Source organism: Cydia amplana, chromosome 17, assembly GCF_948474715.1.
Source record: "Cydia amplana chromosome 17, ilCydAmpl1.1, whole genome shotgun sequence".
Classification (NCBI taxonomy): Eukaryota; Metazoa; Arthropoda; class Insecta; order Lepidoptera; family Tortricidae; genus Cydia; species Cydia amplana.
In genome coordinates this window covers 2,708,909-2,736,584 of record NC_086085.1, presented here as the reverse complement: position 1 = coordinate 2,736,584, position 27,676 = coordinate 2,708,909, and the positions used below count along the sequence as shown (strand labels likewise).

Here is a 27,676-nt window from a genome sequence, read left to right as displayed (position 1 = left end):
AATAAATATTTAGCAGATTGAACGCCAGCAAAATGGAGTAAAAGTAATTTCAATAAGTGATTTTTCCTTGTGCACGATTTTCTTTCAAGTTTTTCAAGAAATCCAATCAGGTAAAGGTACTTATACAAATTCATATAATCATAAAACCTAAAAATCAAATTTATTTAGACACGAGGTCAATTATTTTTTACCTGATCTGGTTTTGTTTTTGAACGCGTACGAAAATACCATACTTTTTCGTAACCCAGTGGGAAATGTAAGGAATACGGTGAAATGGCGTTAATATTGTACAGAATAGGGAACTCAATCAATGCACCAAATTTAAAATAAATCTGAGAAAAAACAATCGACAGCACATAAAAGCGGCCCATTTTTTATCCGTCATTCTTTGACTACATTAAATACTGATGGAACTTTTTTGAATGAATATCATATACAAAATGGAGTTAACTCGAAAATGATGATAGTGTTAAAATTACTGTGTAAAAATATTGTTAACTACGTGTTAAAATATTTACAATTCTCATCTTCATCATGGACGATATATATATATGTCGGGGACGGATGTTCCGATGGCGGTGGGCACGTGGGGGTAGTACCTAGATGTATTACTTCACAGCCAAAATAGTAGGTATGCTACCAACGCATGAAATAAACATTCAGACTCGTTACCCATACTAGTGCCTACTATATTTTAGTACTAAATAATCACAACGACCAATCACTATTCCAAAATTATTTGAATCAAAATAAAAAGATCACATGAAACCGTTCAAATCTTTATTTTACAAAAGTAAGCTTCTAATGGCACATAAGAAATCAAAATAACACTTGGAATAAAACACTTAGCTAAACGGTTAAACAACGTGAGAATCTATAAGCTTTCAGAATAATCCTTCAGGTGTAAGCCTTCAGGAACGTAGCGAATTAGGCACGAGCTTGGCTAACGTCCGATCTCTAGCGCGGTCCGATCAAGAAGAAGGAAGCCAGTTCCAGCGGCGGAGTCAACCGCTCCCGCCTCCAATTCAAGTTGGTAAACCTGCCTGACCAGTCTACCAACATAACGACAAAAATGCCTGCCCGTGCCTACGTTCACTCAAGATAGGTACACATCTTGACGTTCCAAAGCCTTCTACCTGTCATTTTAGTTCATCAATACGCCAATAGATGGTGGCGTTACTCTCTACGCAACTTTATGATTCCGTTACAAGCAAATAATATGTAGCCAAATATTGCTAATCGACTTTTACAGGCGTCTAACTATGAACTGTAATGCTGCAATACGTCTTTCTGGTGTCTCGCTCCGACACGGCCGTCCTGCGCTACACACGTCCTCGTGTGTGGGTGTATGCATTTGATACTGAAACAAAACATACAGCACAGTATCTCATCGCTCGGTCATTCCTGACCAACAATTTGGTTCTCACCCAAATTACTATTAAAATCAAACTTTGTTATCAATCAAACCAGAAAAAATAATTGTTCAAAATTACTTTAACAATCCTCAATTCTCTAGTCAAAAATAGTCCATCGAGCAACGACTAAATAAAAATAATCATCAGTAATCATCGCCGCTATCAAACGGATACACTCCAATAATCATCGCCTCCATCTGGCGGATACTCTCAAATTTATGCGAAAACAACAATCCCAAACATCAAAAACACAAATCACAACAGCTCTAATTCATTGCTCGACAGTATCACTACTATTGTCGTCAACATCAATTTACGGGGAAATTATCTGGCATTAAAAAAAAAATTGGTCATATGTGATCTAAATTTTTGTAAGACATCTTAAAATAAATAAGATTCTGAATTGATAGTTCCAATTTTGCTCATATGAACACAGTACATAAACGGGAATTCATTTTTAACAAAACACCAGTCCTTCGGTGCATTGCCAGTCCTTCGGCAGATACCAGACCCTCGTCAGAAGTAACCATCTCAGCTGCGTAAGTGCTACTCCTCGCAAAGAGCATTCTGCACATAAAAAGCAGACCACGTGCACCTCTTACATGCTCCGGCACTTCTGATGCGGTCACTAAAAAATAACCCAGTCCATCGGGCATACTTTCAGTCCATCGAAAGCAAAACAGTATTGCCCAGTCCATCGGGCGTGCCTTCAGTCCATCGAAAGCATGACAGTATTGCCCAGTCCATCGGGCGTGCCTTCAGTCTATCGAAAGCAAAACAGTAGTGCCCAGTCCATCGGGCGTAATTTCAGTCCTACGAAAGTACAAGCTTTCAGTCCGTCGAAAGCAAAACAATGTTAACAGTGAATTCCAAAAAAAAGAAAATAAGAACAGGTCTTTAAATCATAATTATGTTACTCAGAACCATTGGTTCTATCAGCGTCAACTGATCAACTGAAACTGAAGATTACTGATCAAAATCACTAAAGATAGCTTTCTTCTTTAGCTTTAACAACAGAAACTCGCTCAAGACTTCTATGCAGAAGTAAAACATCTCAAAATAATCCCAACGAAATGGGAACAGCTCACCAGCTTAATAAAGTATGATGCACGCGACCAAGTCAAAGGTGGTGGTGGTGAGGTCCAACCCAAGCACGGAGGCTGATCCTTTCCGCTTGCCGTTGCCGTTGCTGCGGCAGATTGCGAGAGACACGATGTGGTTCAACATAGCTGGCTGTTACTGAAATCATCATTTGCACGGTATCAGGTTTATCATGTATGCAGGCTAAACTCAAAAGGTTTATGAAATGCAAGGTAGCAGATACAAAAAACATGTTTCCAATGTATACGGGACTTCAAAAATCTCAGAATAAAATTTAAACTTCAATGAGTGTGTTTTATTTCATTCTATGAACAAAAAAAAACATGTGTTCCAAAAATAAGTAACACGGTAAAATGGGCCAATACGAAAAGTGACAGCTTATTAGTTACGTTCGACTGTTATGCTTCGCCATTACACTCAAAATAAAATTCACTAATAAACAATTAGAACGAAACCTGTCCTTTTATTTCCAAATCTCCAGCACAGAAGATACTGCACAGCTGCTTCTGTGTCACGGGCGTAATGGTGTCTGCAAAGTTCGCTCGGCTCTGGCTGCAGGACACTGTAACATTAATTTTCATATGCGTAGCTCATATTTCCATAGTATGCACGATTTGTGATCTATCACGGCATTACGAGCAATAATTTGTCGCAATTTCATTAATTACTAAACGTTACAGGGTAAAGATTACATAATCCTTGCATTGGCAAATCAGCAGGATCAATTTCTAACGGTGCATTGTATTTTCATGAAAAAAAAAAAATATTTTTTGAGGGTAGATGCACAAGTGAGCGATGAAATAATATCACGTCGCGACAGCCAATATTTGATTTTAATTAACAATATGGATTTCACATCAAAATAACTTAAGATCACTTAGATTTCAACGGATTTTAAAAATTATTTGTATTTTCAAATCAATTATTGAGGGTAGATTCACAAGTGAGCGATGAAATAATATCACGTCGCGACAGCCAATATTTGATTTTAATTAACAATATGGATTTCATACCAAAATAACTTAAGATCACTTAGATTTAAATGGATTTTAAAAATTAATTGTATTTTCATGAAAAATCAATTATTGAGGGTAGATTCACAAGTCAGCGATGAATAATATCACGTCGTGATAGCTAATACTTGGTTTTAAATAACAGTATGGATTTCAAATCAAAATAACTCAACATTGCTTCGATTTAAATGGATTACAAAAATTAATTACAAAGAAACATAACGATCCCAGACATGACGTCACGTAACGACCGCTATGCTCGACTGCCTCAATCATAATTCACAATTTCACAATAATTCTCACCAAATAACAATGAATTACACTCGCCATTCAATCAAGGTTAGACACGTGAGCTTACCTTACCACGTGTTCAGATTATGGAATGTAGGTCACCAGAAATACACCACGCTCCCAGGTGGCTGTGTAAGCAATACATGAAACTCCGCATCTATCCCACTTGCTGATGTCGGGGACGGATGTTCCGATGGCGGTGGGCACGTGGGGGTAGTACCTAGATGTATTACTTCACAGCCAAAATAGTAGGTATGCTACCAACGCATGAAATAAACATTCAGACTCGTTACCCATACTAGTGCCTACTATATTTTAGTACTAAATAATCACAACGACCAATCACTATTCCAAAATTATTTGAATCAAAATAAAAAGATCACATGAAACCGTTCAAATCTTTATTTTACAAAAGTAAGCTTCTAATGGCACATAAGAAATCAAAATAACACTTGGAATAAAACACTTAGCTAAACGGTTAAACAACGTGAGAATCTATAAGCTTTCAGAATAATCCTTCAGGTGTAAGCCTTCAGGAACGTAGCGAATTAGGCACGAGCTTGGCTAACGTCCGATCTCTAGCGCGGTCCGATCAAGAAGAAGGAAGCCAGTTCCAGCGGCGGAGTCAACCGCTCCCGCCTCCAATTCAAGTTGGTAAACCTGCCTGACCAGTCTACCAACATAACGACAAAAATGCCTGCCCGTGCCTACGTTCACTCAAGATAGGTACACATCTTGACGTTCCAAAGCCTTCTACCTGTCATTTTAGTTCATCAATACGCCAATAGATGGTGGCGTTACTCTCTACGCAACTTTATGATTCCGTTACAAGCAAATAATATGTAGCCAAATATTGCTAATCGACTTTTACAGGCGTCTAACTATGAACTGTAATGCTGCAATACGTCTTTCTGGTGTCTCGCTCCGACATATAGATATTACCAGGCTACGGCGCAGCATTCTTCTTACATACCTCTCTGTCATCCGTCATCTCATCATTCACATGTTTTTTTTTTATATCATTTCTCACACAGTCCTTCCTTGAGTTGCTTTTCCTCTTACGTAACTTCAACTTCATTTCTAATACGATTCTCGTCTAGTACAGACAGGCATACAAAACTGGCCCGTACAACGCTGGATGATTTGCCCTTACTTTTTTGCCATGGAAAAAACATTAACATTCAACAAAATATCAACGCAACAAAACCGCTTTGTGGGAACAAGGAAAATAATCCCCAGAATTGTCCATCAGAACGTTCCTTTATCTCCGATTTGGGGGAAGAAATGAAATTATTTATCAACGTCTACAAATGGCCGGAGGATATGACGACGCTTATAAATGGCGACCGCGAATCTGTTGGTCCAAAGGACTTTGGACAATGTTGGATACCTACATTAACGACGTGAATATATGACATTGTATCTGTTTATCTATGCTGATATCATCAAGCCAACCATTTCCGTCGCTACATATAAAAGTTTTTTGCCAAAGAATCGTCCGAGCAGAATGAATTCTTAGGGTCAACTAAAGGTGAAATTTTCTGTAAATTACATGGTCGTTAGACAATGTCTTGAGTAATTTTCAACCAATCATGAAATTTGGTTGGAACCTACTTTCTAAAAAGCTAAGAATAGGCGCTAAAACTAATTGTCACACAATTTACCGCCAAGCTTCCAACTCAGAGATAAATTAAGCCTTGTTAGGATTAGTCCTTTCTCACATAGTTTTCTTCTACCGAAAATTAGTGGTAAATATCAAACGACATACCGTAGCGTAATTCCAATAATCTCATTAGTACGAGACGAAATTCGTTGGCTTGTGTTGTGGGTATTAGATATTAAGTATATAGATAATACATATATTATCTAGGACTTCATAATATTTCGCTCTAACCCTCGCCTGCGACTCCATTCGTTTCAAACATGGTACTCTTCTTCTTCTTCCTCACGTTATCCCGGAATTTTGCCACGTCTCATGGGAGCCTGGGGTCCGCTTGACAACTAATCCCAAGAATTGACGTAGGCTCTAGTTTTTACGAAAGCGACTGCCATCTGACCTTCCAACCTAGAGGGAAAACTAGACCTTATTAGGATTATTCCGGTTTCCTCACGATGTTTTCCTTCACCGAAAAGCAACTGGTAAATATCAAACGATATTTCGTACATAAGTTCCGAAAAACTCATTGGTACGAGCCGGGGATAGAACCCGCGACCTCCGGCTTGAAAGTCGCACGCTCTTACCGCTAGGCCACCAGCGCTTCGTTTCAAACATGGTACGTGCAAAGTAATTTAAAAACAGATAAAAAGTGGAATCGGAAAATTTCCGTTCAGTATTTACATTCATAGGAATCAGCAATGTTTGATAAATAAATAATTTTATGTTACATACTGTAAAAAAACGTTTTAGTGAAAATTCGTTTTCCTTAGTTAAAACTAATTTTCCGTAAGGCCGATTTTTCAGTCAATACTCGTTTAGAAATTTATTTGAAAACGTCATTTATTGAATATCTTCAAAATTACGTTTCATAAAAACACACCCATACAAGTTTAAAAGGTCTCTCTCATTTATTTCTCACGAGGCCATACAATAAAATATTGTATCATTAACGATACATTTTTTTCTATCAGCCCTGATTGTATCAATCGTGATTGGTCAGTCACGCGAGCGGCCCATCAGTATAATTATCAATTTCAGTTTATTTATCCGTCTTCTGATCAGTTGTATGTAGGTTATCAGGGATTTCGGTGCAAATATATAAATTTGTATCCACTATTGTTTTTTGATAATCATCAATTACATTTTACTGGTTTATGTTAAGCCTAAAATACTTTAATAAAGAGGGTTTGCATTTTCCTAACCAGGAAGCCAATTCAAACTTGTATTCGGACATCAGAATGATAGATAATTGATGTCTTTAGTTATCATTCGCACGTCCATTTCACTCGTACTTGTCACTATTGGTGCGAGCTAAACGCACCGCACGGACGTATGATAATAAAATGACATGATTTTTAAAGTCAAAATTTAAGTTTTAATTTGCCACCGGAATTACGTAAGTATTACTTTTGAGAGCCGAGGACGTTCGAACATGCTCCCTTCCGTGTTTTTATCTTCTTCCTCCTTCCCTTATCCCACCTACGTGGGGTCGGGTCTCCTTGTCATTTTGCGCCAGAGTAGTCGATTCTGGGTTGTCTCTTCTGCTATATTCAGGTTCTTTTGGTCGGTTTTAATATTGGACTACCATGTGGTTTTTTGTTTTCCTCTTCCTTTCGGTTGTTCCGGAAGGTTCAATGCAATATTGACAACATGGTATTTTCCTCTTCTTTGTATGTGGCCTCCCGTGTTTTAATGTTTTTCACAATATATAAGCATGATTCACGAAGCCGATTGCATCAAACGCTCAAACCGTAAGGGTAAACAACGTCATTCCAGACACTATAGATGCAAATGGAACGCAGGTACTCGCATTCGAGCACCAATACATCGACGTACCTGTCATCGGCAGTCGCAATTTGCGACGGTGCACCTGGCTACATAAAATACCAGATATACCAGGTATATTTGAACGAGTACTGGTTCACTAGTATTTGTAGACGGTATTTTTCGAAATTTTAAAGCTGGTGTGCTAGTAAAAACAATTCTCAATAGATTGGTACGGAGGGTTATTGAATGTTTTCGTTGAAAAATGATAGCTACAATTCTGAATAGTATATCGCTCGCTGTTGTATACATTTTTATGGAGTTGTAGATTGAGTGGGTTACATTGAGTGATAGATACGTTTAGTTTTTAAGCTAAAAGTGACGTATTTTCCGGTGTCACATAGATACCTATGTAGATAGAAGGTGTTAATACAATAGGTATACTTAATTGTAGTTTGAAATTTGCAATACATTCAGCAGCAGATGTTAAACGGGCAAGGTGTTCAAAATTACCTTATTCACCTACCTTATTCTAGATCATTTTGAACACCTCGCCCGCATAGCAACTATTGCTGCTGACTGTACTTTATTGTGAGTGTATCAACGATTATCTAAAGTCGATTGTCAACACTTAACTATTATAAAATGTATTTCATCTCTTTTCTTAACAAATAGGTAAATCTATTTTAAGAGAGTGTGCCTGACTTCTGGCAAATATTTACAAGCTATAATACTTAGGTATCCAAGAAAAAAGTTAAGGGTGTTCTTTGACGGATTAAAACGACATTACCAGACTTCTCGCATACTGTCACGTCTGTCTAATAAAATGCATTTCGCATTGGCACCCCGTTTGAACTATTCCACGTTTACGTTACATATTGGCGAGCAGGAGTTATTCGATTTTTCCGAGGTGCAGGTTATTGGCGAACTCAGCGCATGTTGGGGTGTTCCAGCTTCGGAGACGTGATGAGCGACTTAGCATAACCTTACTGAACTGTAAGATTTATTTTAGTACCTAATCCTAAAAGGTGCAAGCTCAGTGGACGCACGAGTGGTGGCGAGCATATTAAACAAATACAAACATATAGAATAGATTACTTTACATTAAAAAGCAAACTAAACAATGTACATAGGTACAGTCGCCATCAGATATATCGGAGCGGCCGAGGTGTTCACAATATCTGAACAAGCACTCTAACGCCTTAACAATAGGGGCGTGCTCAGATATTTGTGAGCACCTTGGCCGTTCCGATATATCTGATGGCGAATGTACAAGGAAAAGTACAAAGAAGTGTGTGTGTGTGTGAAATATCACCTCTCTCCCCAGCCCTCTACACTGATGTTGCTAATGAACCATTTTAGTATTTTGGTGTTAGTCCCTTACGAAAAGTAATTGAGTATGCTTCGGAGAAAATGCATGGCTAAATTTTAAGTAAAATACAGAGTACTGGAGTATTTTTACCCTTTTTCAGCCTTTATCATGTAAAGTTTTAATTTAATGTTGACTGAGCATAAAAAGACTACATTAAATTTTAGTTTAACTATCAATTTCCTATGCTTTGATACTGTTTTGGCATCCGGTAAGGAAATTGAGTATCAGTGGACGCCGCTCGGGAGGCAAAACTAATTATATTAACTCGTTATTGGCCTGAAGCTCGTTTCTCGAAAGCTTATAACTAGTGAAGTACGGGGCATATAATAAAAACAAATGAATTCGCGACAGACATTACAACATCATCATCAGTATTGTAATGGACGACGGCGTGGATGCTTCATTTTCTCTGACCTTGGATCTAAATCAAGATTTATACACTTAAAAAATAAAATATGACATTTAAGTTAATACACGAGCGCCACATACCCACCTAATTTGGTTTCGTATCACACCCTCTTAACAGAAGTTTTCAATCATATTACTATGTATTTGGAATTGGAATGGAACTGGAAAGCGCCTCCAATCTACTTCTTGTCGTCCTTATTCTAAAATATGCACGCATCAAAATAGTATTGATATAGAAAATGTATTTGGGTGAATCAACTTTTACTCGTCAGCTCATCACTCGTTGTCTTTGTTAAGAGGCCCACTGATTATCAGTCCGCCGGACGATATCGGCCTGTCAGTTGTTCAAAACTGTCACCTTTTGCGTTTAACTGACAGGCCGATATCGTCCGGCGGCCTGGTAATCAGTTGGCCCCTTACGTTCACTTCGGTCACTGTTTTAACCATGGTTTTAAGATATTTTTTTAAATCTACGCAGCGCATTATAATATTTTATTCTAACAAACTGTGCTAGTGTCTCCTGACTGACAGGACAAAACAACAAGAATGAATACTTAAATAGTTGAGTTACTTTAATATTTGTGCTTAAGTTAGTTCTACAGCTTAATTATAAACAGTCACTTCATTAGAAGTAAGTAAGTAATTACATAGTTTGGTACACCTGGGTCCCGTTTCTCAAAAGCTTGTAACTACGTAATACAAGTGGAAGTCCCTTTCTAACAAAAGCTGTCAAAAAGTGACATCCGCTTGTATTATTACTGAATCGCGATTAGAAAGGGATTGAGATAGCTGTCAATCCATATTGATTTTGACGTAAGTGTATGGAAATCTGTTATTTCTAATCCCTTTCTGATCGCGGCATGATAATACAAGTTACAAGCTTTTGAGAAACGGGCCCCTGCACTGATATTTTTTAAATTTACTCAAACTAGACAATTTCCCCTTTTTGCCTAAGTACCAAAATGAATATGGATCAAAATAGGGACCTAGAGAATGGAGACTAAAAATACGTTCTGACTTCTGAATTAAACCATATTTTTTACATAACAGTTTGAATACGATTGGAATTGACTTTCGTTCCAGAATACGGACATAATCAGTATTACTAATTGAACGTACGTAACTTACATACGTTCGCAACTCCGTGCAAGTTTATATTGCCTACTCGCGAACTTGTGTCAGAATTGATGATGTTTTTAGGGCGCGAGGAAGTAACCTTCGAGATTGGTACCTACTACGTGGGATATATTTATTTTTCATAATAATATATTTTTGGCAGTAGCTAAGTTCAATTAAATAATATATGAAAAAACTTAAAAAATATAAAATACTTATAAACTTCAACAAAAAAAGTGACTTTAAAAAAGTAAGTTATTATTTTAGGGTCCAATGGATTCATTAACAGTTTATCTTCATCATATGCCACTTTCCGAAAACGAATTCTTAGGAGATTTTTGAAAAATATCTAAATTGCTAATTGCTAAGTATGTGAGTACTTATTCACTCGATTTCGAAACGCGCCGTGGCCCTTGCGCGATTTAAAAATAAGGGTTCCCAATTGACTACGGAACCCTAAAAAGATGGCGGATGGACCGTGACCTTGAAAGCCAGAAATAAAGGTAAGACTTGATTACCGCATAGACAGATTTTTTTTTATTGACTAAATTAATGCGAAAAACCCTTAAAATAAACTGGCGGATGATTTACACAGCCCAGTGAAACCACCGGTAAAAAGCAAAACCGAGCTTAATTTAAATACTTCATTAGCAAAATAAACACTTTTTATGAGCGTTTTATTAACTTCGCATAATTGGAGCGTAGTTTCGCTAACGTGTGTTAATAATTAATGATATTCAAACTCATTAACTGATCGGTTACTCTTTGGTACTATTTCTGGTAAGCTAATTATTTAAATTTGATTTTTATTTATGGAGTAGGTAGTAGCGATATACAGTTACTGAAAATAACGCATTTTTTTTCTTTTGACACAACTTATACCTCTTAAAGTTTTGCTTGAAGTTTGCCCTTGCAAATATATAATTCCAGCGTGATTTTTTTTTACCTTTGATTAACCGTGTAAAAATTATATATGAAAACTAAAATTTTTCATAATTATGTCTCCTCTTAATTAGCGGATGAGTTTTTTTACGGTCATATCGCGTTACTAAGCACACAATTTTCGAGATACAGTCTGTACCTATTTTTGCATATCTAAAAGTACACGTGCAAGTTTCAGTACGTATAAATAATGTAAAAAAGGTATGTTAAAACACCTGCAGCGCTACACTTCGAGTAGGTACACGTGTATTTGAAAATATTTTCACATAAAACGCTCATAACATCGGATAACTCGAGTTGGCAAGAAACGGACGGATGCACTGATAAGTGCAGTCGTGTGCGTGGGTAACTGTATCTATAAATATAAACAGAATTGTTGTATATGAAACAGTTTGGTTACGTACTTACATAGTTAGCTCTATCCAATGTCTTTGTTTGTTACTGTAAGTACATTTATTGTCAACTACGAGTATGTGAGGTGTGAAATAAAGAGTATTGTATTGTATAGTTAGAATCTGAATGATTATATTCGTATTTATTTCTGGATAATTAACAATGTAGTACATCTCGCTCGCTTGCCAATGTACGCGAATTTAGAGCCGCCATAAAAGAAAAAATCACCAACTGTCACGATGACACTTCATATATGTATTTTGCGCGCGCCGTAACGCATCTGTCGCATAGTTATTAAAAATTAAGTTTTATCGAGTAATTACTAGTTTTTCCCATGCAGTTATACCTAAAAGGTCTATATACAGTGCAATGTGTACATGGAAAATGAAATTTGTAAATATCGCAACGTAAGTACCACGGACTGTGGTAAGTACATTGTACAGCCTTGTACATCTTTACGGACAGCATTTGTGTCAGCTAGTAAACAAAAGTAGTTTTCATTTTCTAAATTCTTGCAGCTAGAAGGTGCTAAGAGTGCTCCCGTGGGGAAACTTGGACTTCTGATACAAGTCATGTACTTAACCTCACTTTATTATAGAGTACCTATACAAAGTTTTTATACATTCTCGTGTGACGAGTTTGTCTATGTCCGTGGGACATTGTTCGAGGTGTTGGCTTAAAGATATTTACATACTTAACCTCACTTTATTATAGAGTACCTATACAAAGTTTTTATACATTCTCGTGTGACGAGCTTGTCTATGTCCGTGGGACATTGTTGGAGGTGTTGACTTAAAGATATTGACATATCGCGTAGCGACATTTTGTGCTTCGTTCTATAGAGAACATAGACTTAGGTCCGTGGGACATTGTTTGAAATGTTGGCTTGAAAATATCCACATGTTGCGTGGCAACATTGTGCTTTGTTCGTGGAACGAAGGTCAGATCTTTTTCAACTCACTTTGACTATAATATAATGCTTATTGCATAGCAAGGAGCCCTTCGTCCGTGGGACGAGCACGAGTATCACTATTCAATAATAAAATGGATTAAATGTGAAGAAACACCTCATCCGTGGGATGATAATTTGTGAATGCGAAAAGTTTTTTATTCAATAATATAAATACGTACATACAAAACTTAAGAACTAAAACCTGTTCTGAGCCATGCCGGGTCCAAAGGCCCCAATCACACTTGCAGCGTTACATTTGTGAATTGTTTTGTATTACCTAATAATTTCTTATAATGACATTAGCACTTGAAATTCAGTGCATGAATTTCGTCACACTCATGGATGTGATCCTGTATCATTTACAAGCATATTCTAATATAGATGATATTCTGTCATTAGCAAGCCCGCTAGCGGCATTAAACAAATTGTATGCTAATTAAGCATCTACTTACTGTTTACAAATAATAACAATATTCTGGATGCTGTTGGAATAATGCCTCTGGATTAATGTATATGCTAAGCATTTATAATATATGCTGAACCCTTTTAAGGCTTAAGAATGGCCTACCATTTTTATTATTTCTTTGCTAATCAAAACTTCTGTAACCTGCACTAATACAATAAAATAAATAAGTGCCGTGGCAGTGTACAGCACACACATATACTAGTGTACAAAAGAATGCTATTTAACAGCCTTTATAAGGACTAGATCCAAACCACTGCCTTATTGTGAAGGTCATATCCTGGGGTTAATGGCTTATACTTTTTTCACTCTTACAAGTTTACTATAGCTTGAGCGTGTTTCATAATAATATATCATATTGTGTGAATATGGATAACTTTTTCCCTTTTCAGGCAGTTTGGTAAATTGCCATACAAGTTTACTAAAAAATTCTAATATCATAACATCATAACATAACCCTTCAAGGGCTACTAATTTATTTTAGCCAAAATGTCACAATTATAGTGTGAACAAAATTATGAAATGTCCCCGGATAGCTCAGTCAGTTGAGCATGGGAATTTTAAGTTCTTGAAGCCCAATTGCCTTCGGTGAAAATGTTCAAAAGATATATAAAGATATTATATACTGAATTAAGTGAGTTTATTATTACTTTCAAATGTAAGATAATGAGAAGTATGTTGTATAAAATACAAGACTGTAGGTGAACAAGGATACAATACCGAAACTATACCTACATATGAAATCTTAATCAGTCAGCCATTGGATGGATATTTAATATCAATTAAATTATAGCCCAACGCTTCAAACTCATTTATTTATCAAACTTTCAGACCTTTATAAGCCAGTGGTAACATTTATTTATTTTTTGGAACCCTTTTACAAAATGATAGGGTTCAGTTTAGCACAAGTTCATGCCCATTAAATGGCAGACTTGAATACATTTGTGATAAGAAAGAGAAATGGTTAGGTTGGTATGTAATATAATATAAGTAGGTAGGTAGGTAGATAATTAGTTAGGTTTATAGGTAAGTATGTAATAGCTATATTACATTTCCCAACTTTTGAACAGTAGTGTAGTAACAAATCTCTATAGCAGAATCCTTGACTTTTTAAAACAGTAACGGTCTTAGCCAAATTAAGCCCAAAACATAAAATGAAGATAATATAATTACTTAGGTATTTATTTATATTTGTGTTAGAATGTTTGATACCTCTTGGTACTGTAAATTTACTTTGAACGGTTGGGGGGCTAATGATAATGGGTCAGGTCCATCGGAGACAATTATCAATAGTAGAGCTGAAATGAAAGAAGGATTGGATTCCGAAATTAAAATTATGCTTTATGCCCATTTTATGCCATAATGAGCAATAGATATTTTTCTTTTATCTCTAATGATCTAATTAATCAATTATAAATGTATAAATAATCAGTAGTGAATTGAAACAATTTCAAAAGTATAATAAAATGTACAACAGATCATTTTGTTGCATTTATATGCTTTTCTTTATACTCTCTGTACGAATATGATCAGAAAGATCCAACAGAAAGTGGATAGATAGTTACACCTCTCAGCAGTCTTACGACTGTTCAAGCTGATCTATGAAGATATTTTTGGGCACTTAACAGAGCATTATAGACAAACTGTCGATCCATAATAACTCATGACTATGTTATATAAATAGTCATTTTCTGTTTTTCTTAGTACCTATTTAGAATTCTCGAGGTGTATGCATATGTACAACATACGAAGTACGAACATATGTCACTTACAAGTGATTTGCGGTTTTTATTATGGGATAATACACGAAACGTCACAGACCGATCCACATACATATGTGTGGTTTTATAATTCACACAGTCCCTAAATAAATGTTTTACATTATTTTACCTAATTACATGTTGTTTTGGTTTAAACTGCTTATTTTGTTAGATTCTGTAGTGGTGAGAAATACTAGAACAAATAATTGAAAGAATGTTACCCAACAGGATCATCTTTTTATATACTGGATCAACCAAATCTTGTCAGTAGTAAAAGGCGGCAAATTTGAAAAATCGCGGGTTAGCAACACCGTGTTCGAATAATTCCAAAATCGCGTGTCATCTGTGTATTATCTGTGGAATGTGGATCGTGAATGACAGCCATCATCTTATTGTTTACATTCTGAATCGTTTCTATTTCAAGAGAAATTTCTGCTATCACCATTAAATACCAAGATTATGCATAACCTCAAGCAAAGCTAAGGTGCCTACAATGTACAATCATGCTCGTTGACGGTAAACATTACTAAAATTTGAGGTTATGATAATTCACTCGAACTGACGTATGAAGGGCGGAAAAATAAACACGTTTTGGTTCGATGTACATTGCTGCTTTTCTTAGCGCAATTCTGCTCTTTGAGTGTTACATGGTGTTACCCTACTTTAATTTGCAGTACATTGCTACTGACAAGATTTGGTTGACGGACTATATAAGTACCTCTAGATATTTATAATAAGTACTTAAATAAAATATTCCCTATGCCCATGTCCAGCAGTGGACGTCCTCTGGCTGATAGGATGATGATGATGAGGAAATAAATTATTAAAATATAATACAAAGTGAAACTTGTTGTAGCTAGGAAAGCAATTTATCGTATTTTAAGTGTAGGCTATATAATTGGTAATACCCCGTTTAGCATAATTAGCAAGTAAGCAAGTGAATACTTACTTAGCTTAGTTAAGTACTTAACAATATTTTAAATAAGGGTACTTAATCCCTTCTAACGTAAACTATCTGGTGTTAAGTCACCATGTAGTAACAAATTTACTATATTTAGTTTAAACAGCTCCAAACATGTCTCAAGATTCTCCAAACGGGGAAAGAAGAGTTTATTCGGATTAGAATATGGACATGCAATCAATTACGCTTAATTGCATGCATGAGAAGCAATGCGAGTATATTTAAGGGTGTATGACACGAATAATAAATCAACTTGAGAATTTGAAACTAAGATTACAGGGTTAGTTACTTCATGTTTCAACAAATAGCTAGTACATTTATTTTTATGTTTACTTAGAATAGCAAAACTCTTTGAAGACCTTAGCTAAGAAAAATTAATAGTGTCAAGATTTTACTTACTGGGTGATGCCCAGAACCTATGACTATTGACACAATTTTAATAAAATGAAATTATGTATTTATTGGAATAAACGAATACAATATAAGAGAAAAATATGGCATCATAATGTCTTAAAACCTTGTCTTACGTATCTTAGACAAGTAACAAGAAAGTACAAGGTATTTTAGTAGCCATTCACATGTCTTCTTTCTTTTATGGAGGCTTTATATTTATATATCATACATTACTTAGATGCTATTTAGTACTAAAAGAGGGGGTAATAATATTTCTATATTTTCTTTACATATGACAATTATCATGTCTCACATTGGATGAGGTAAAGATCATAAGGGCAGGTCTCACCAGTGAATTTAATGTTTTAATATAATGGAGGGATGCTTCAGATAACTAGTCTGCTACTTTTGTTAGATACTTATTTATTAGATATATTTACATGTTCAAAATTTTGTATACAGTAAATCTTTGATTCTCAAAGTATTTACCTATTAAAATAGCAGACTCTAATTTTATTGTTGATAATTCCCATGTCATAGGAAGGAGAATTTTTATTTTAACATTGATCTACTTTAAGATGTCTCATAGCAACTTATGTTTAGTTTACCTTTGATGATATATAGAGATAGGTATCCATTATAGATATATAGATATATATGTATATTCTTACCAAAAAGACAAGCGCTTGTTTTTGGGTAGATTTTTGAGATATTTGGTTTTTACAAATTATTTAATTCTCTTCTCTAAACATCTACATTGTTAATTATCCAGAAATAAATACGAATATAATTACAGGATTAAACGAACTTACCTGAAGTGAAGTTCAATCCTGATTATATGAAGTATTTATTTCTGGATAAGGGATATCCCCACCCTCCTCGAGTAACCATGGATCCATGGTTACTTCCCAATTAGTGTATGAATACTCTAAACTATATGAAGTGTCATCGTGACAGTTGGTGATTTTTTCTTTTATGGCGGCTCTAAATTCGCGTACATTGGCAAGCGAGCGAGATGTACTACATTGTTAATTATCCAGAAATAAATACTTCATATAATCAGGATTCACTTCAGGTAAGTTCGTTTAATCCTGTAATTAGTCACTACACCTTATAAAACAAAGTCTTTGTATTGTTCGACCAAAGTTTTGGTGTCGCTTTCGACAGGTTTCGACTTAGAAAACATGTTTCGACCGTTAACTTTTGGCCGAAACCAACTAGTACCTATGGCCCAAGCTGGAGCAAATCGGAACCTTCGGTTTCGGCCAAAAATTATTCGGTCGGAGAATAAACATTGAAACAGAGAATTGACCCCTCAAAAATTATATCGCTCATCTATTAGTTGAATGAATTTTAATTTAAAACCCGTCCCACAAACCAGACACTCACGATATAATTGGCCGCGCCTCATCAAGTCCTATAATGGAAGCTTCATCAACCAATCAGTGACGTTCAATAAAAATGATTAATACCATCCTTTACACTGTTGACTGACAATTTGTGAGCCTTATTACAATGACGTAAGGTCGATGGTCAGTTAAAAGGAAAGTGGAGGACAGCGCGCGACCGCTTTTCCATACAAACTTGGTCCAAATTTTTCTTTCTGGATATTAACGTTATACGAAATACTTTTACACATTTTGATTATGCTAGAGTTGATCGTAGCTATGTCGCTTAGTCTGATTTTATCGATTTTTTAATTATTATAAGGTAAGGAGCTTTTAAAAATTTATATGGAATATGTTTTTCGCTTCTAAAGTACTTTTCAAATATCACAGGTAGGGTTTGCACGACGGATCCGAAATGTATGGTAATATCCGCGGATCCGGATCCAGATCCGGATAATTCCATACATTTCGGATCCGGATTGCAAACCCTAATCACAGGTAAGGCAGCAGGTACCTAAATACAATTTTGCGAGTTTTTGCGCCTTGGGTTATAACTTGTATTGAATTGACATGTGTCCATACGGTGTGAAAGAATAATATAACTCTTATAATAATTTTATACATATACCTATAGAAAACTGGCTATAATATTAGGTACCATTTGTATTACTGGGTTATAACCGCGAAAATCGTATTTCGCGAATTGCGGGCATTTTCTCTGTCACTAATTAGGCCTTCATTGGAGTAAAAGAGAAAAATCCCCGCAACTTGCAAATTTCGGTTTTCGCGGTAGCCCCTCTGTTGTCCAGTATCCACTAATTTGCTGTTAGTACACTACACGTCCACTCACATGATAGATGCTTCCAGAGACAAGCATTGTTTTTTTCAACATCAATCATGGACATGATTAAAAAGTTAGAGAAAGTTGTGCAACTTTGTTTTTGTGGACATTTTGGTGGACATCTGTCTTCGAGTTTCGGTTGATAATTAGATTGAGAAGACGCATTGGCTTCACGTTTTAAATTTTTCGGAAAAATTGGGCAGTAATAATGACGACATACTCGACGAGTGGCATGGGAAGTAGCGAGGGAAGTTGGCAGAGACGTAGTGAGCCCGCGCTACTCGTCATGACGCTCGTTATGCTTCTCGCCATGCCCACCGCTCCCTATTTTGTCGGTTTTTGACGCGAGTCAAAGAACCGGCAATATGAAGGATGGAGTGTCACGATTATCGCGCGAGTAGGGCAGTGTGTGGCTGGAGCGGGCTTCATCGCGGCAGCGCGAGGAGCAGTGCGAGGAGCAGCGCAATGAGCATAGTTTGGACGAGGTAATCCTTTCCTTTGAACAACATTACAGTTCCACCCCTACTCCTGTGGATAAAAGCTAACAGCTTGTGTGCACCTGCATATACTCGTAGATAGTATAATAAGTACCGTAAAATGTAGATACATTTTACGGTACTAAAGTAGTAGTTTTTAAAGTATGTAGATACATACTTTGAGCTTTGTCTATGTTGATATAATAATAATATGCCGATTTGAAGAACGGATATTGGTTTCAATCCGGAGGCTTTAGAGCATTCAGATAACTTCGAGTAGGTATATAGCATACACGTGGAAATAGCTTTGTTGTGTACTAGGTACTAGGCTGGTAGAAACCCGAGTTTAGGCGTACCTCTAACGACGTGGTAATCTGACTCTTTAGCCCTCAAAACGTTGGCAACAATATCGGTTACGGCGGTTATTTCGTAGTGCCGGCACGTTGTTTGAACATACCTGTAACAAAGCAGAATATACATTACATCTGGACCCTAGATAACAAATATTATTATTATTATATTTTATTAGTCAAGCAACATGGCTCAAAAGGCTGTGAAACATAAAAAATCAAATTACAACTAAAATCTGAATAATATTTTTTTCAACTGCGTTATCAAAAATAGGTAATAGCTTGCAGTCAAGTTTACAGACAACAGATTTTAGAAGTTATTTATGTTATTTATTTATTTATGGATAGCTTTATCCATCTTTATCCACGTGATAAAATAACTGTCACTGTTTAACACCGTGGGAAAGAAAGTGACGGACACCGTTTTATCATGCTGTCACGTAGACAAGAACGACCATCATATCCGTACAGCGGTGGTGGCACAGTCGCATTTTTATCGCCTGTCACAATTGCACTTACGTACTTGTTAGAACGTGACAGGCGACAAGCCTAGTTCACTTATAATACGAGCAGTAATTACATCACTCAATACATGGGAAAATCATCGTTAATTAAGTTTACTGTCATTTAATTTCACCTAAAATCCAATCTTTTACAATATCCAAGCCAACTTATAGTATTAATTAGAAATCCCCCAGCGGCGTTACTAATTGGCTAAGAACATATTCAGTTACTTTATTTTTCGCATGATATCGACATAGATACCTAGTTAATTAGGCTAAATATCATATATCATGGGCGTAAAATATTTAATTAAATTTGTGGGTTCTAATAAATTGTAGCGAAGCCATGTACCTACCTATTAATAACTTATAATGTTATACATAATATTAGCTCACAGTTCTGAGAACTTAATTGGAATGTATTAAGATTCTTACGTCTACTTTCAAGTTACTAATTTGACGCCTACAGTATTGTGGTTCAATAAAATAAATGAGCAAAACCACGAAAATGTAACTTAAATACGCCTTAAACCTTTGTCGCGCCTGAATCGTGAGCATCAACCTTAACTTGCCTATCACAATTCAATATCCATTTCCCATCTACACCCAAGGACCCAAAGTGTAATCACACGCAAATCCCACGAATAGGATTACTTCGATTGCCTTTGAAATCCAAGCCTATGGAAACAGATGTGTGATATCACGTATACGAATCGTAATTACCATGGTAATTAGATAGTCTGCCAGTAAATTAACGCAGGTGGCTCGGAGCGGACGTATGCGGGAATATCGACCGGTAAATAATTCAGTCCTCGTATTAACACCTGAGCCCGACGTACGCGTTCACACACAGTTGCTAAGCATTTTAGACTTATCAGTTTGAATATGAAGGACTCGAGTCAGTTTTACAAAGTCTTTTTTAAATGATCTGGGTCATTTAAGTCGATTTCTAATTAAATAAACTTCAGTTTCCACTTTTGAATTGTATATTTACTATTTCAGTAATAAATACCTAAAGAGACTCAAGGCCCTTATTGAGTTCCAAAAAAAATACTAATGGTGGTGCCGTGACCAGGATATTTGAATCGACACTAAACGACAATAATTGATGGAAAAAACATCATATCATTATTTATGACTTACTACTAGTCTACGTTATTTATGACGTGATCTGATGTAGTGTGACACATATTGGATATAACTGATTGCACTTACTTCTACCTGACGTGCTGTGACAGTTTCTGACGATATTTTAAATCAGTGGCATCGTGACTTTCGGATTATTTATATTGTTTTCAAATACCACTGGGGTTTTATGACTGAGATAGACTTGTTTAACATGTGTAATCATTTACAAAAAATATAGTGGTCGCTTTTTATACCCTAGGTATACTTTTTGTATCTTAAATACCTTCATACAAGCTTACAGATACGATGAATCTATCCAACGTCAACATCCAAAAATACGATTCTGACGCGTCACAATAGATTCTACCTTGGACTCGCACCTCAACGCTTTTGACTCGAATCGAAATCGTATCTGACGCATCATAACAGAGATCACACCAGAATTAACGCGACAGTTGCGCGTGAAACCTCTAACCGTAGTATTGTAAGAAATCGATACCTCCGCATCACACAATACGTCAGACAAGTACGAATCTGGCTTAAGCTTTTAAAGGTCAGCTTGATGGGAAGAGGTCGTAAAATAATTTTATAAATGCGGCTCTTATGTACAGTCACGTTTGCGATTTAATTTTGAGCGCAATTAAGTCAGGTTTGTTTTAGGTGATGCGGATTAAGTTCTCGTTGTTGAAGAGCTATAATGTAAATTTTCGATAGGTCAACTAAGTACCTAGAGACAAACCAAAGAAAGTCTGCAGCGCTAGATTAAAAGTAGTTTTTAAAAATCAGTATGCGACAACACCACAGAAAATGGATTAAATAGTCTTGATACTTGTGAAATTTTACCATATTTACCGTCTATGAAAAAATTTAGCTGTATGCACAGCTTAATTTTTATGGTAAAATAAATTTCATTCCAACAATAGATGTCACTATTAATATGTAGACATATACTAATATTGATAAATAATATAAAAAAAAATTTATTGCGAAGCGAAATGAAATTCATAACAAAGCAAATCATACAGAAAGCTCATCCACCTCAGGCTTCGTCAAATTAAAATGCATTTTGTCACATATGTCATCCGCAACACGCATCGTCAAATTATAAAGGAAATTGGTCATTACAAAATACATAATAATAAGCCATAAACCTATATCCTAATCCGGTAAGTACCCGGCACAAATGTCCCCAAAATACCAGCGGCGTTCCCGCGCTGAATAGCCAACGATATACGCTGGACCAGGTACGAACCAGACCTAGGATCGCAACCCCTATCCCGCAAGCTATCCTAATATTGGGAGAATGTGACATTTGGCTTCATCAAAATTAATAAGCTTTTGTAATATCCGCGACGGCGGTAAATAGGTACAGAGGGCCTACCGCGAACACCGAAGTTCTCAATATGCGAGCATCTTTCTCTTTTACTCCCATTAAGGCGTAATTAGATTGACAGAGAAATTGCCCGCAATTTGCGAACTAAAGTTTTCGGAAAAACGAAATAAACCATTAAAACAATAAACATACAAGGTGTCCCAAGAAGTAGTGATATACTGAATGTTTTATTTTTCTAAGCGCCCTTGAAGTTGTGAACATACTGGGTAATTTTATCTTTCTTGGCATTAATTTTTTTTTAATTCCATTCAAAGATCTAACGATAGTAAATGTTACCATACTGAATTGGCCTATCTATCAGCTTAGCACACAAAAAAAATCAAGCATCTACCGCAATAATTCACGTCACCATACACTGACTTAATATAAAAGAAATAGACACACAAAGCAGAACAAAAACGTCAAGAAATGTGGATCCCAATGACGTTTCGCACCATTTGCATTGATGATAAAAACGCTTACGTAAATTTTGAGTCAAGATAAATGTTTCGTACAGAAAAGAGCTTAATGTCGTAAGCATTAAGTGTCAAATTTGCAAACATAAGTACCAACACTGTTAAAAAATTTAGTCCGATGGCACTAAACGTAACGTATTTACGTCAAACAACGTCAAACGAGAATAATGAACGAATGGAGTCACTTTGGTACACTTTAATATGTATTACTGTACAGGAAAATATTAAAATTGAAGTAATAAATAAAACAAATTTAATTTAATCGGGAGCTCAAATAAAATTAATTCGTGGTTCAAATTCAAACAAATAAAATTTTTAATTCGTAAGTATACGTCTTTAAATACTAAGATAAGATAAGATAAGATAATATTTATTCAATAAAACTTATGCTAGTTTGATTTTTACAATGGTAATTATGCAATATATACTTAAGTAATAGGACATTCATACATATTATTTTCTAATACACTTTAATAAAGTTAGAACTAAAATACCAACTATAATTTTATTTTCAATTGCTAAATATAATTTAATAAACATACCTAAACTAAGTAAACATTTACTTGTATCTTAGGTATGCAAATTTTGTAGGTCAATGAGTAAGTGGGGAAATGCTTAAGTTAACAAAAATATTATTTATAATAACAATAAATTAAGTGACTATGTTCTACTATTAAAAATGTTAAGTCATGACATAACTATACAATTTCTACAAATAAGTCTATCCTAATTTTAAATTCAATGTAGCTCATCAAGTAAGACGTTGTTTGCGTTATCTACCTTTGTTGATAAGTGCAGCAAATGGCGTTTAATCGCGGCGCTCTAGTCGCCTTCATAGTCTATGGAATTTAAATATCTGATTTGCGCAAATTTCATCGCTGGACACTGCTCGTCTCCGGTTTTATGATTGCACGGCTTCTTAAAGCGTTGACATGTAGCGCATTTGGGAGGATCGCCTTGTTTTGTGCACTCTTTTATACTGTGTCCTGATGACCCACAATGTCCACACGTAGGTGCTGTATCTCTGCAATATTTAGCCGAATGGCCGTATAAATGGCAAAAATAACACCTGGTCAAGAGAGTAAAGTCTCGTACTGGGCAAGATGTCCAATTAATAAAAATGCGCTGTTGTTGTATAAGCATTCGTCGTATTTCGGCTGTGCATTCTAGAATGTAGTTGCAGGTGGATAAGTCCTTTTTTCCTGATTTATGACTAAGTTTCACTGAGCTCATAAATATGTCCCTGGAGAGACTCGGTTGAAGGTCCACAACGTTTTGTTCGAAAATACAATCGAATACCTCTTTTTCGGTCATATTTGTCGGGACTCCTAGTATGATTATCTTCGGTCTCCTTTTGGTCGTGTCTTCCACTTTAAGTCCCGATTGCTGAAGCTGCTGAGATGCTTTAAGCTTTTCGAGGTCATCCTTTCTATCAGTGCTGATTATGATACCACCATTCTTTGTCTTCCTCATACCGCGAACGTGAAGTTTTAGGGCCTCTGGCTTGATTAAGTTTTGGATCAGGTGTTTGGTATCCTCACTAGATTTTTCTTTATCTGCAGGGTAAATTGCGATGCTGCTAGTATTGGTGGGCACCACAGCTGAACTTTTCCCGGTCCTGACCATGTCGGCGAAGGATTGTTTTGCTTCGGTTGTTGTTTTAGCTTCCAGGTGCTGCTTGATTTCATGAAGTTGGGTGCTAATGTTTTTTTGCTGGGACAGGGTATTCACTTGAGTTTGGCAAAGTAAGAAATTCTGTTTGACCGCTTGATACTGAACAGCCATTTGAGAGATTCCGCCCAAAACGCTTTTACTAAGCGTGTTTATTCTAATTTTTTGGTCTGTATTTAACTTGCCCTCATTTGAAATGGTGCAAATTTCATTCAGGCGCCTTTCAATTTCGGATATCCAATTCTGGATTTCGGTAGTTGATACAATTTCGGGTCCTTCGGCTGGTGCTACGGCTACCGGGGTTCCTTGGGCAGTTTCCATAGCCGGTCTTCTTTCTGGAGGAGGGCTTCGCAGAGTTCGTGAACTTCTATTAAATGCGTCTCTACCAGTCATCGCAACGTTGTGAAATTGTATCCATTACACAGTTTGTATAACTCCGCGTATATTCACAGTTTATAAGAAAAGTGCTGACACTGATTTGACACCGTTATAATTTTATTGTTATGAATAAATAAATAAGTGCGCAGTGGACACGACCACCAACGACGGCAGTCGGACGATGCATACTAATTTCCTTGAAATAAATTCTACTTATTAAATAACTGTGTATTTAAGATCTACATTTACTCATAGCACGGGTGCACGGGGACATTTAGATACTGATTGGATTTTTTTTTATAAAGTCTACCTATACTTTATAAAAAAAAAATCCTGTGGTTGTCACTGTGTTCCGACAGGTTTAGCATTTACAGTTAGTCGATATAAGCCCTTATTGGTGGTGTATATGTCGGAAACAGGGAAATGGGCCAAACACACAAGTGCCGTTTTGCCTTGTTTAAAACTGCATCACCCCTATCTCTTGCTATAATTAAATAGCAGTCCACTTTGCACGTCGCATAGGTTTTCTTGGAAATCTTCAATTTAAACATAATATTATTTCTTATGAATTCCATATAAAAATATAAAAAAATATTGACCTCACATCGACTCAATAGAATTTTGTTCCTTGACATCCCTTCTTTGGTACTAACAAATTAATTTATTCAAAACCATAAAATTACCACCAGATTACATAAATTATGTAATGCTATCCAAAGAACTAACCGAAAGAAATACATTCCATCCTTTTTCCTTGTTTTATCATTGTTATTTTTACATATTTTAACGGCACATTTCGTAATTGTTGACAACTTCACATTTGAGCGTTTCAAACAAGACTAAACGAAAAAGTAATGCATGATCTGTTTTGACATCACTTTTGTGGGGCCATTTTTGGCGGCTGATTGGGTATCCAGTTCTTTATACTATATCAATGTCACCATAAATAAAAATCTCATCGTACTCGGCGATAGGTGAAAAATTAAAAAAAATCATAACTCCGAAAATACGAAAAATCGCGGAACATACATGGGGGTGATTCAGATAGCCCTCTAGGTCCTCTACCTCTCAGCTTCAGTATATCACTACTTCTTGGGACAACCTGTATATTAAAAATTAATTTTAGCTTTAACTAGTAGGTACCCATGCCGTGAGCATAAGCATGGAGGTTGTGGGTTCGAGCTCAAAACCCGGGAATCATAAGTATGCCTATACCTATTAGGTGTGTTCAATTTGCTGTGAAACCTTAGTCTAAACCAATATTATATTATCTAAGTAGGTACATATGGTGAAGTATTAAGATGTTTCATTCCACTTACCCGTCATCAACTCCAAATTTTGTAAACATTGTCGTTTTTCAGCTTGAATCGCCTCGTGCTGACTTTTTACAAGTGTAAAATTATTCGTCATGCGGAAAAGTAACTCCCGCACGCCGGTTTTGTAAGGTTTCACCATGTTTATTCCGTTCATCACAAAACACAATGAATATTTAAACGATTTTGACAAACATACCATAGTGCATGACGTTTACTGACTGCTTAAAAAACATTGCCATATGTAGTTTTTTAATTCGATGTCAAATTATTGCGCTGCAGACTTTCTTTGGTTTGTCTCTAGTAATGTAGGTAGCCATTGTTTAAGATAGTTGTAATATCATTGTTGATAAATTCTGAACTCATTTTATATATTAAATTATAATTCATTCGGTTACATGTGTATCTTTGGGTCACTAATTTACATATGTGTACCAAATTTCAATTTAATTGATCCTGTAGTTTCTGAGGAAATAGGCTGTGACAGACGGACAGACAGACCCTATCAAGTTCCCCTTTTTGAAGTGAAAACTTCTTTAGCGGCGCTGGGCACTTTTTGAGGTGGGGAAAAAATGATAAACTCGAGACAGCGTAAGGCGATCACCTGACCGTAAGGGGCGTAAGGCGATCACGTGACCGTAAGCCCCGTAAGGTGGCCACTCATAATTTAAATGGCATTTAAATCAATAAAGAAAAACTTAATGTTATTTGACATTTATGTTGCGGACTCCTTTTCAAGACTCTTTACCTAAGTATGTTAAAATAACTTGACGTTGTCATGGCAGTATGTAAATAAACATGTCAATGAAAAAGCGTGATCTTATTTGAGAATGATAATAATATATAATAATAATATAACAAATAAATAGAATGCCTCCGCTAAACGTATGTATCGTGTTACCGGGCGTCGGTAACATAGTGAGGTGAGTTTTCACTTCTATCGGCACTCCCGGAGTGCAACCGTTGTTGCTTGTTTCTTTTCAAGGTACGGAACCCTAAATAAAGACAAAATAAAAATTGGCACATAACTAAAGTAAATTTCCGACTATTTGCCTCTTTATCCCTTCTTCCGATATAATATCCTTTAATAGTAAGTCCCCGTCAGCACTCCTCGTCAGCAAAAGCGCAACACGGGTAATTTATTAGAACTAAGTGGAAAATTTACGACGGTACGAAGTGCTAGACCAAAGGGGAACTAACTCCTTAGCATCTGGGGTTGACCGATTTGAAACCTTATTTAAAAGTTTCTAAGATGTAGAATTGAGTGTGGAGTTTTTGGTGTTTAAAAATAGAAATTCGATTTAAAGTGGTTAATTGAAAATGGTTTTAATTATAAGTTTATAGAGGAAATTTCAAGTGCTTTATTTTACTCGTTAGAATACTGAGGCGTGGTCTACGTCTATGTTAGTAATATAGTCATGTCATAACCGCTACTATAGTTCGTTTTTTTTAGCATTAAAAAGAAGGTAAGCGATCTTGACATGTCTTTTAATTGAAAAACGCTTTTTAAAAATCAGTAACTTATACTTATGAAAGCAGAAGAATATAAATGATCGTATTAGATTCATAATTGTTACATATTTGCCGTGACTTATTTTTAAAACATGTTTTTCAATTAAAAGACACATCAAGATTGTTTACCTTTTTTGTAATGCTAAAAAAACGAACTATAGGTGATAGATTAAATTGTTAATGCTTTCTGTTTTTGTTCCACTAACACTTAGTTTTTAATCTTAATTGTTACTAACCATTATGGGCCATTGTTGTCTATTAAATAAA

General features: G+C 35.9%; 2 protein-coding genes and 1 long non-coding RNA gene across 4 annotated transcripts in view; all 3 read right to left on the bottom strand.

Annotated features, from left to right (window-relative positions):
• Nucleotides 1–27,676, bottom strand: part of LOC134655688 (hemicentin-2-like) — a 391,784-nt gene that overhangs the window by 314,010 nt on the left and 50,098 nt on the right. Inside the window, exon 1 of one of the 2 annotated variants that reach the window (XM_063511142.1) lies at nucleotides 19,063–19,151. The exons of the other annotated variant lie outside the window; for it this stretch is intronic. The gene's annotated coding sequence lies outside the window, so the exon portion shown is untranslated. Of the gene's footprint in view, nucleotides 1–19,062; nucleotides 19,152–27,676 lie in introns of those variants that run through there. 2 annotated transcript variants of the gene reach the window in all.
• LOC134655764 (uncharacterized) overlaps nucleotides 1–27,676 on the bottom strand; it is a 448,475-nt gene that overhangs the window by 379,465 nt on the left and 41,334 nt on the right. The window lies entirely within an intron of this gene.
• LOC134655999 (uncharacterized) lies at nucleotides 23,358–24,599 on the bottom strand. Its single transcript, XM_063511516.1, has one exon. The coding sequence runs from the start codon at nucleotides 24,597–24,599 to the stop codon at nucleotides 23,358–23,360; it is 1,242 nt and encodes a 413-aa protein (XP_063367586.1).

Excerpts from the sequence above, each read along its gene's own strand:
- LOC134655999 (XM_063511516.1), bottom strand. The coding sequence starts at position 24,599 with ATGACTGGTAGAGACGCATTTAATAGAAGTTCACGAACTCTGCGAAGC.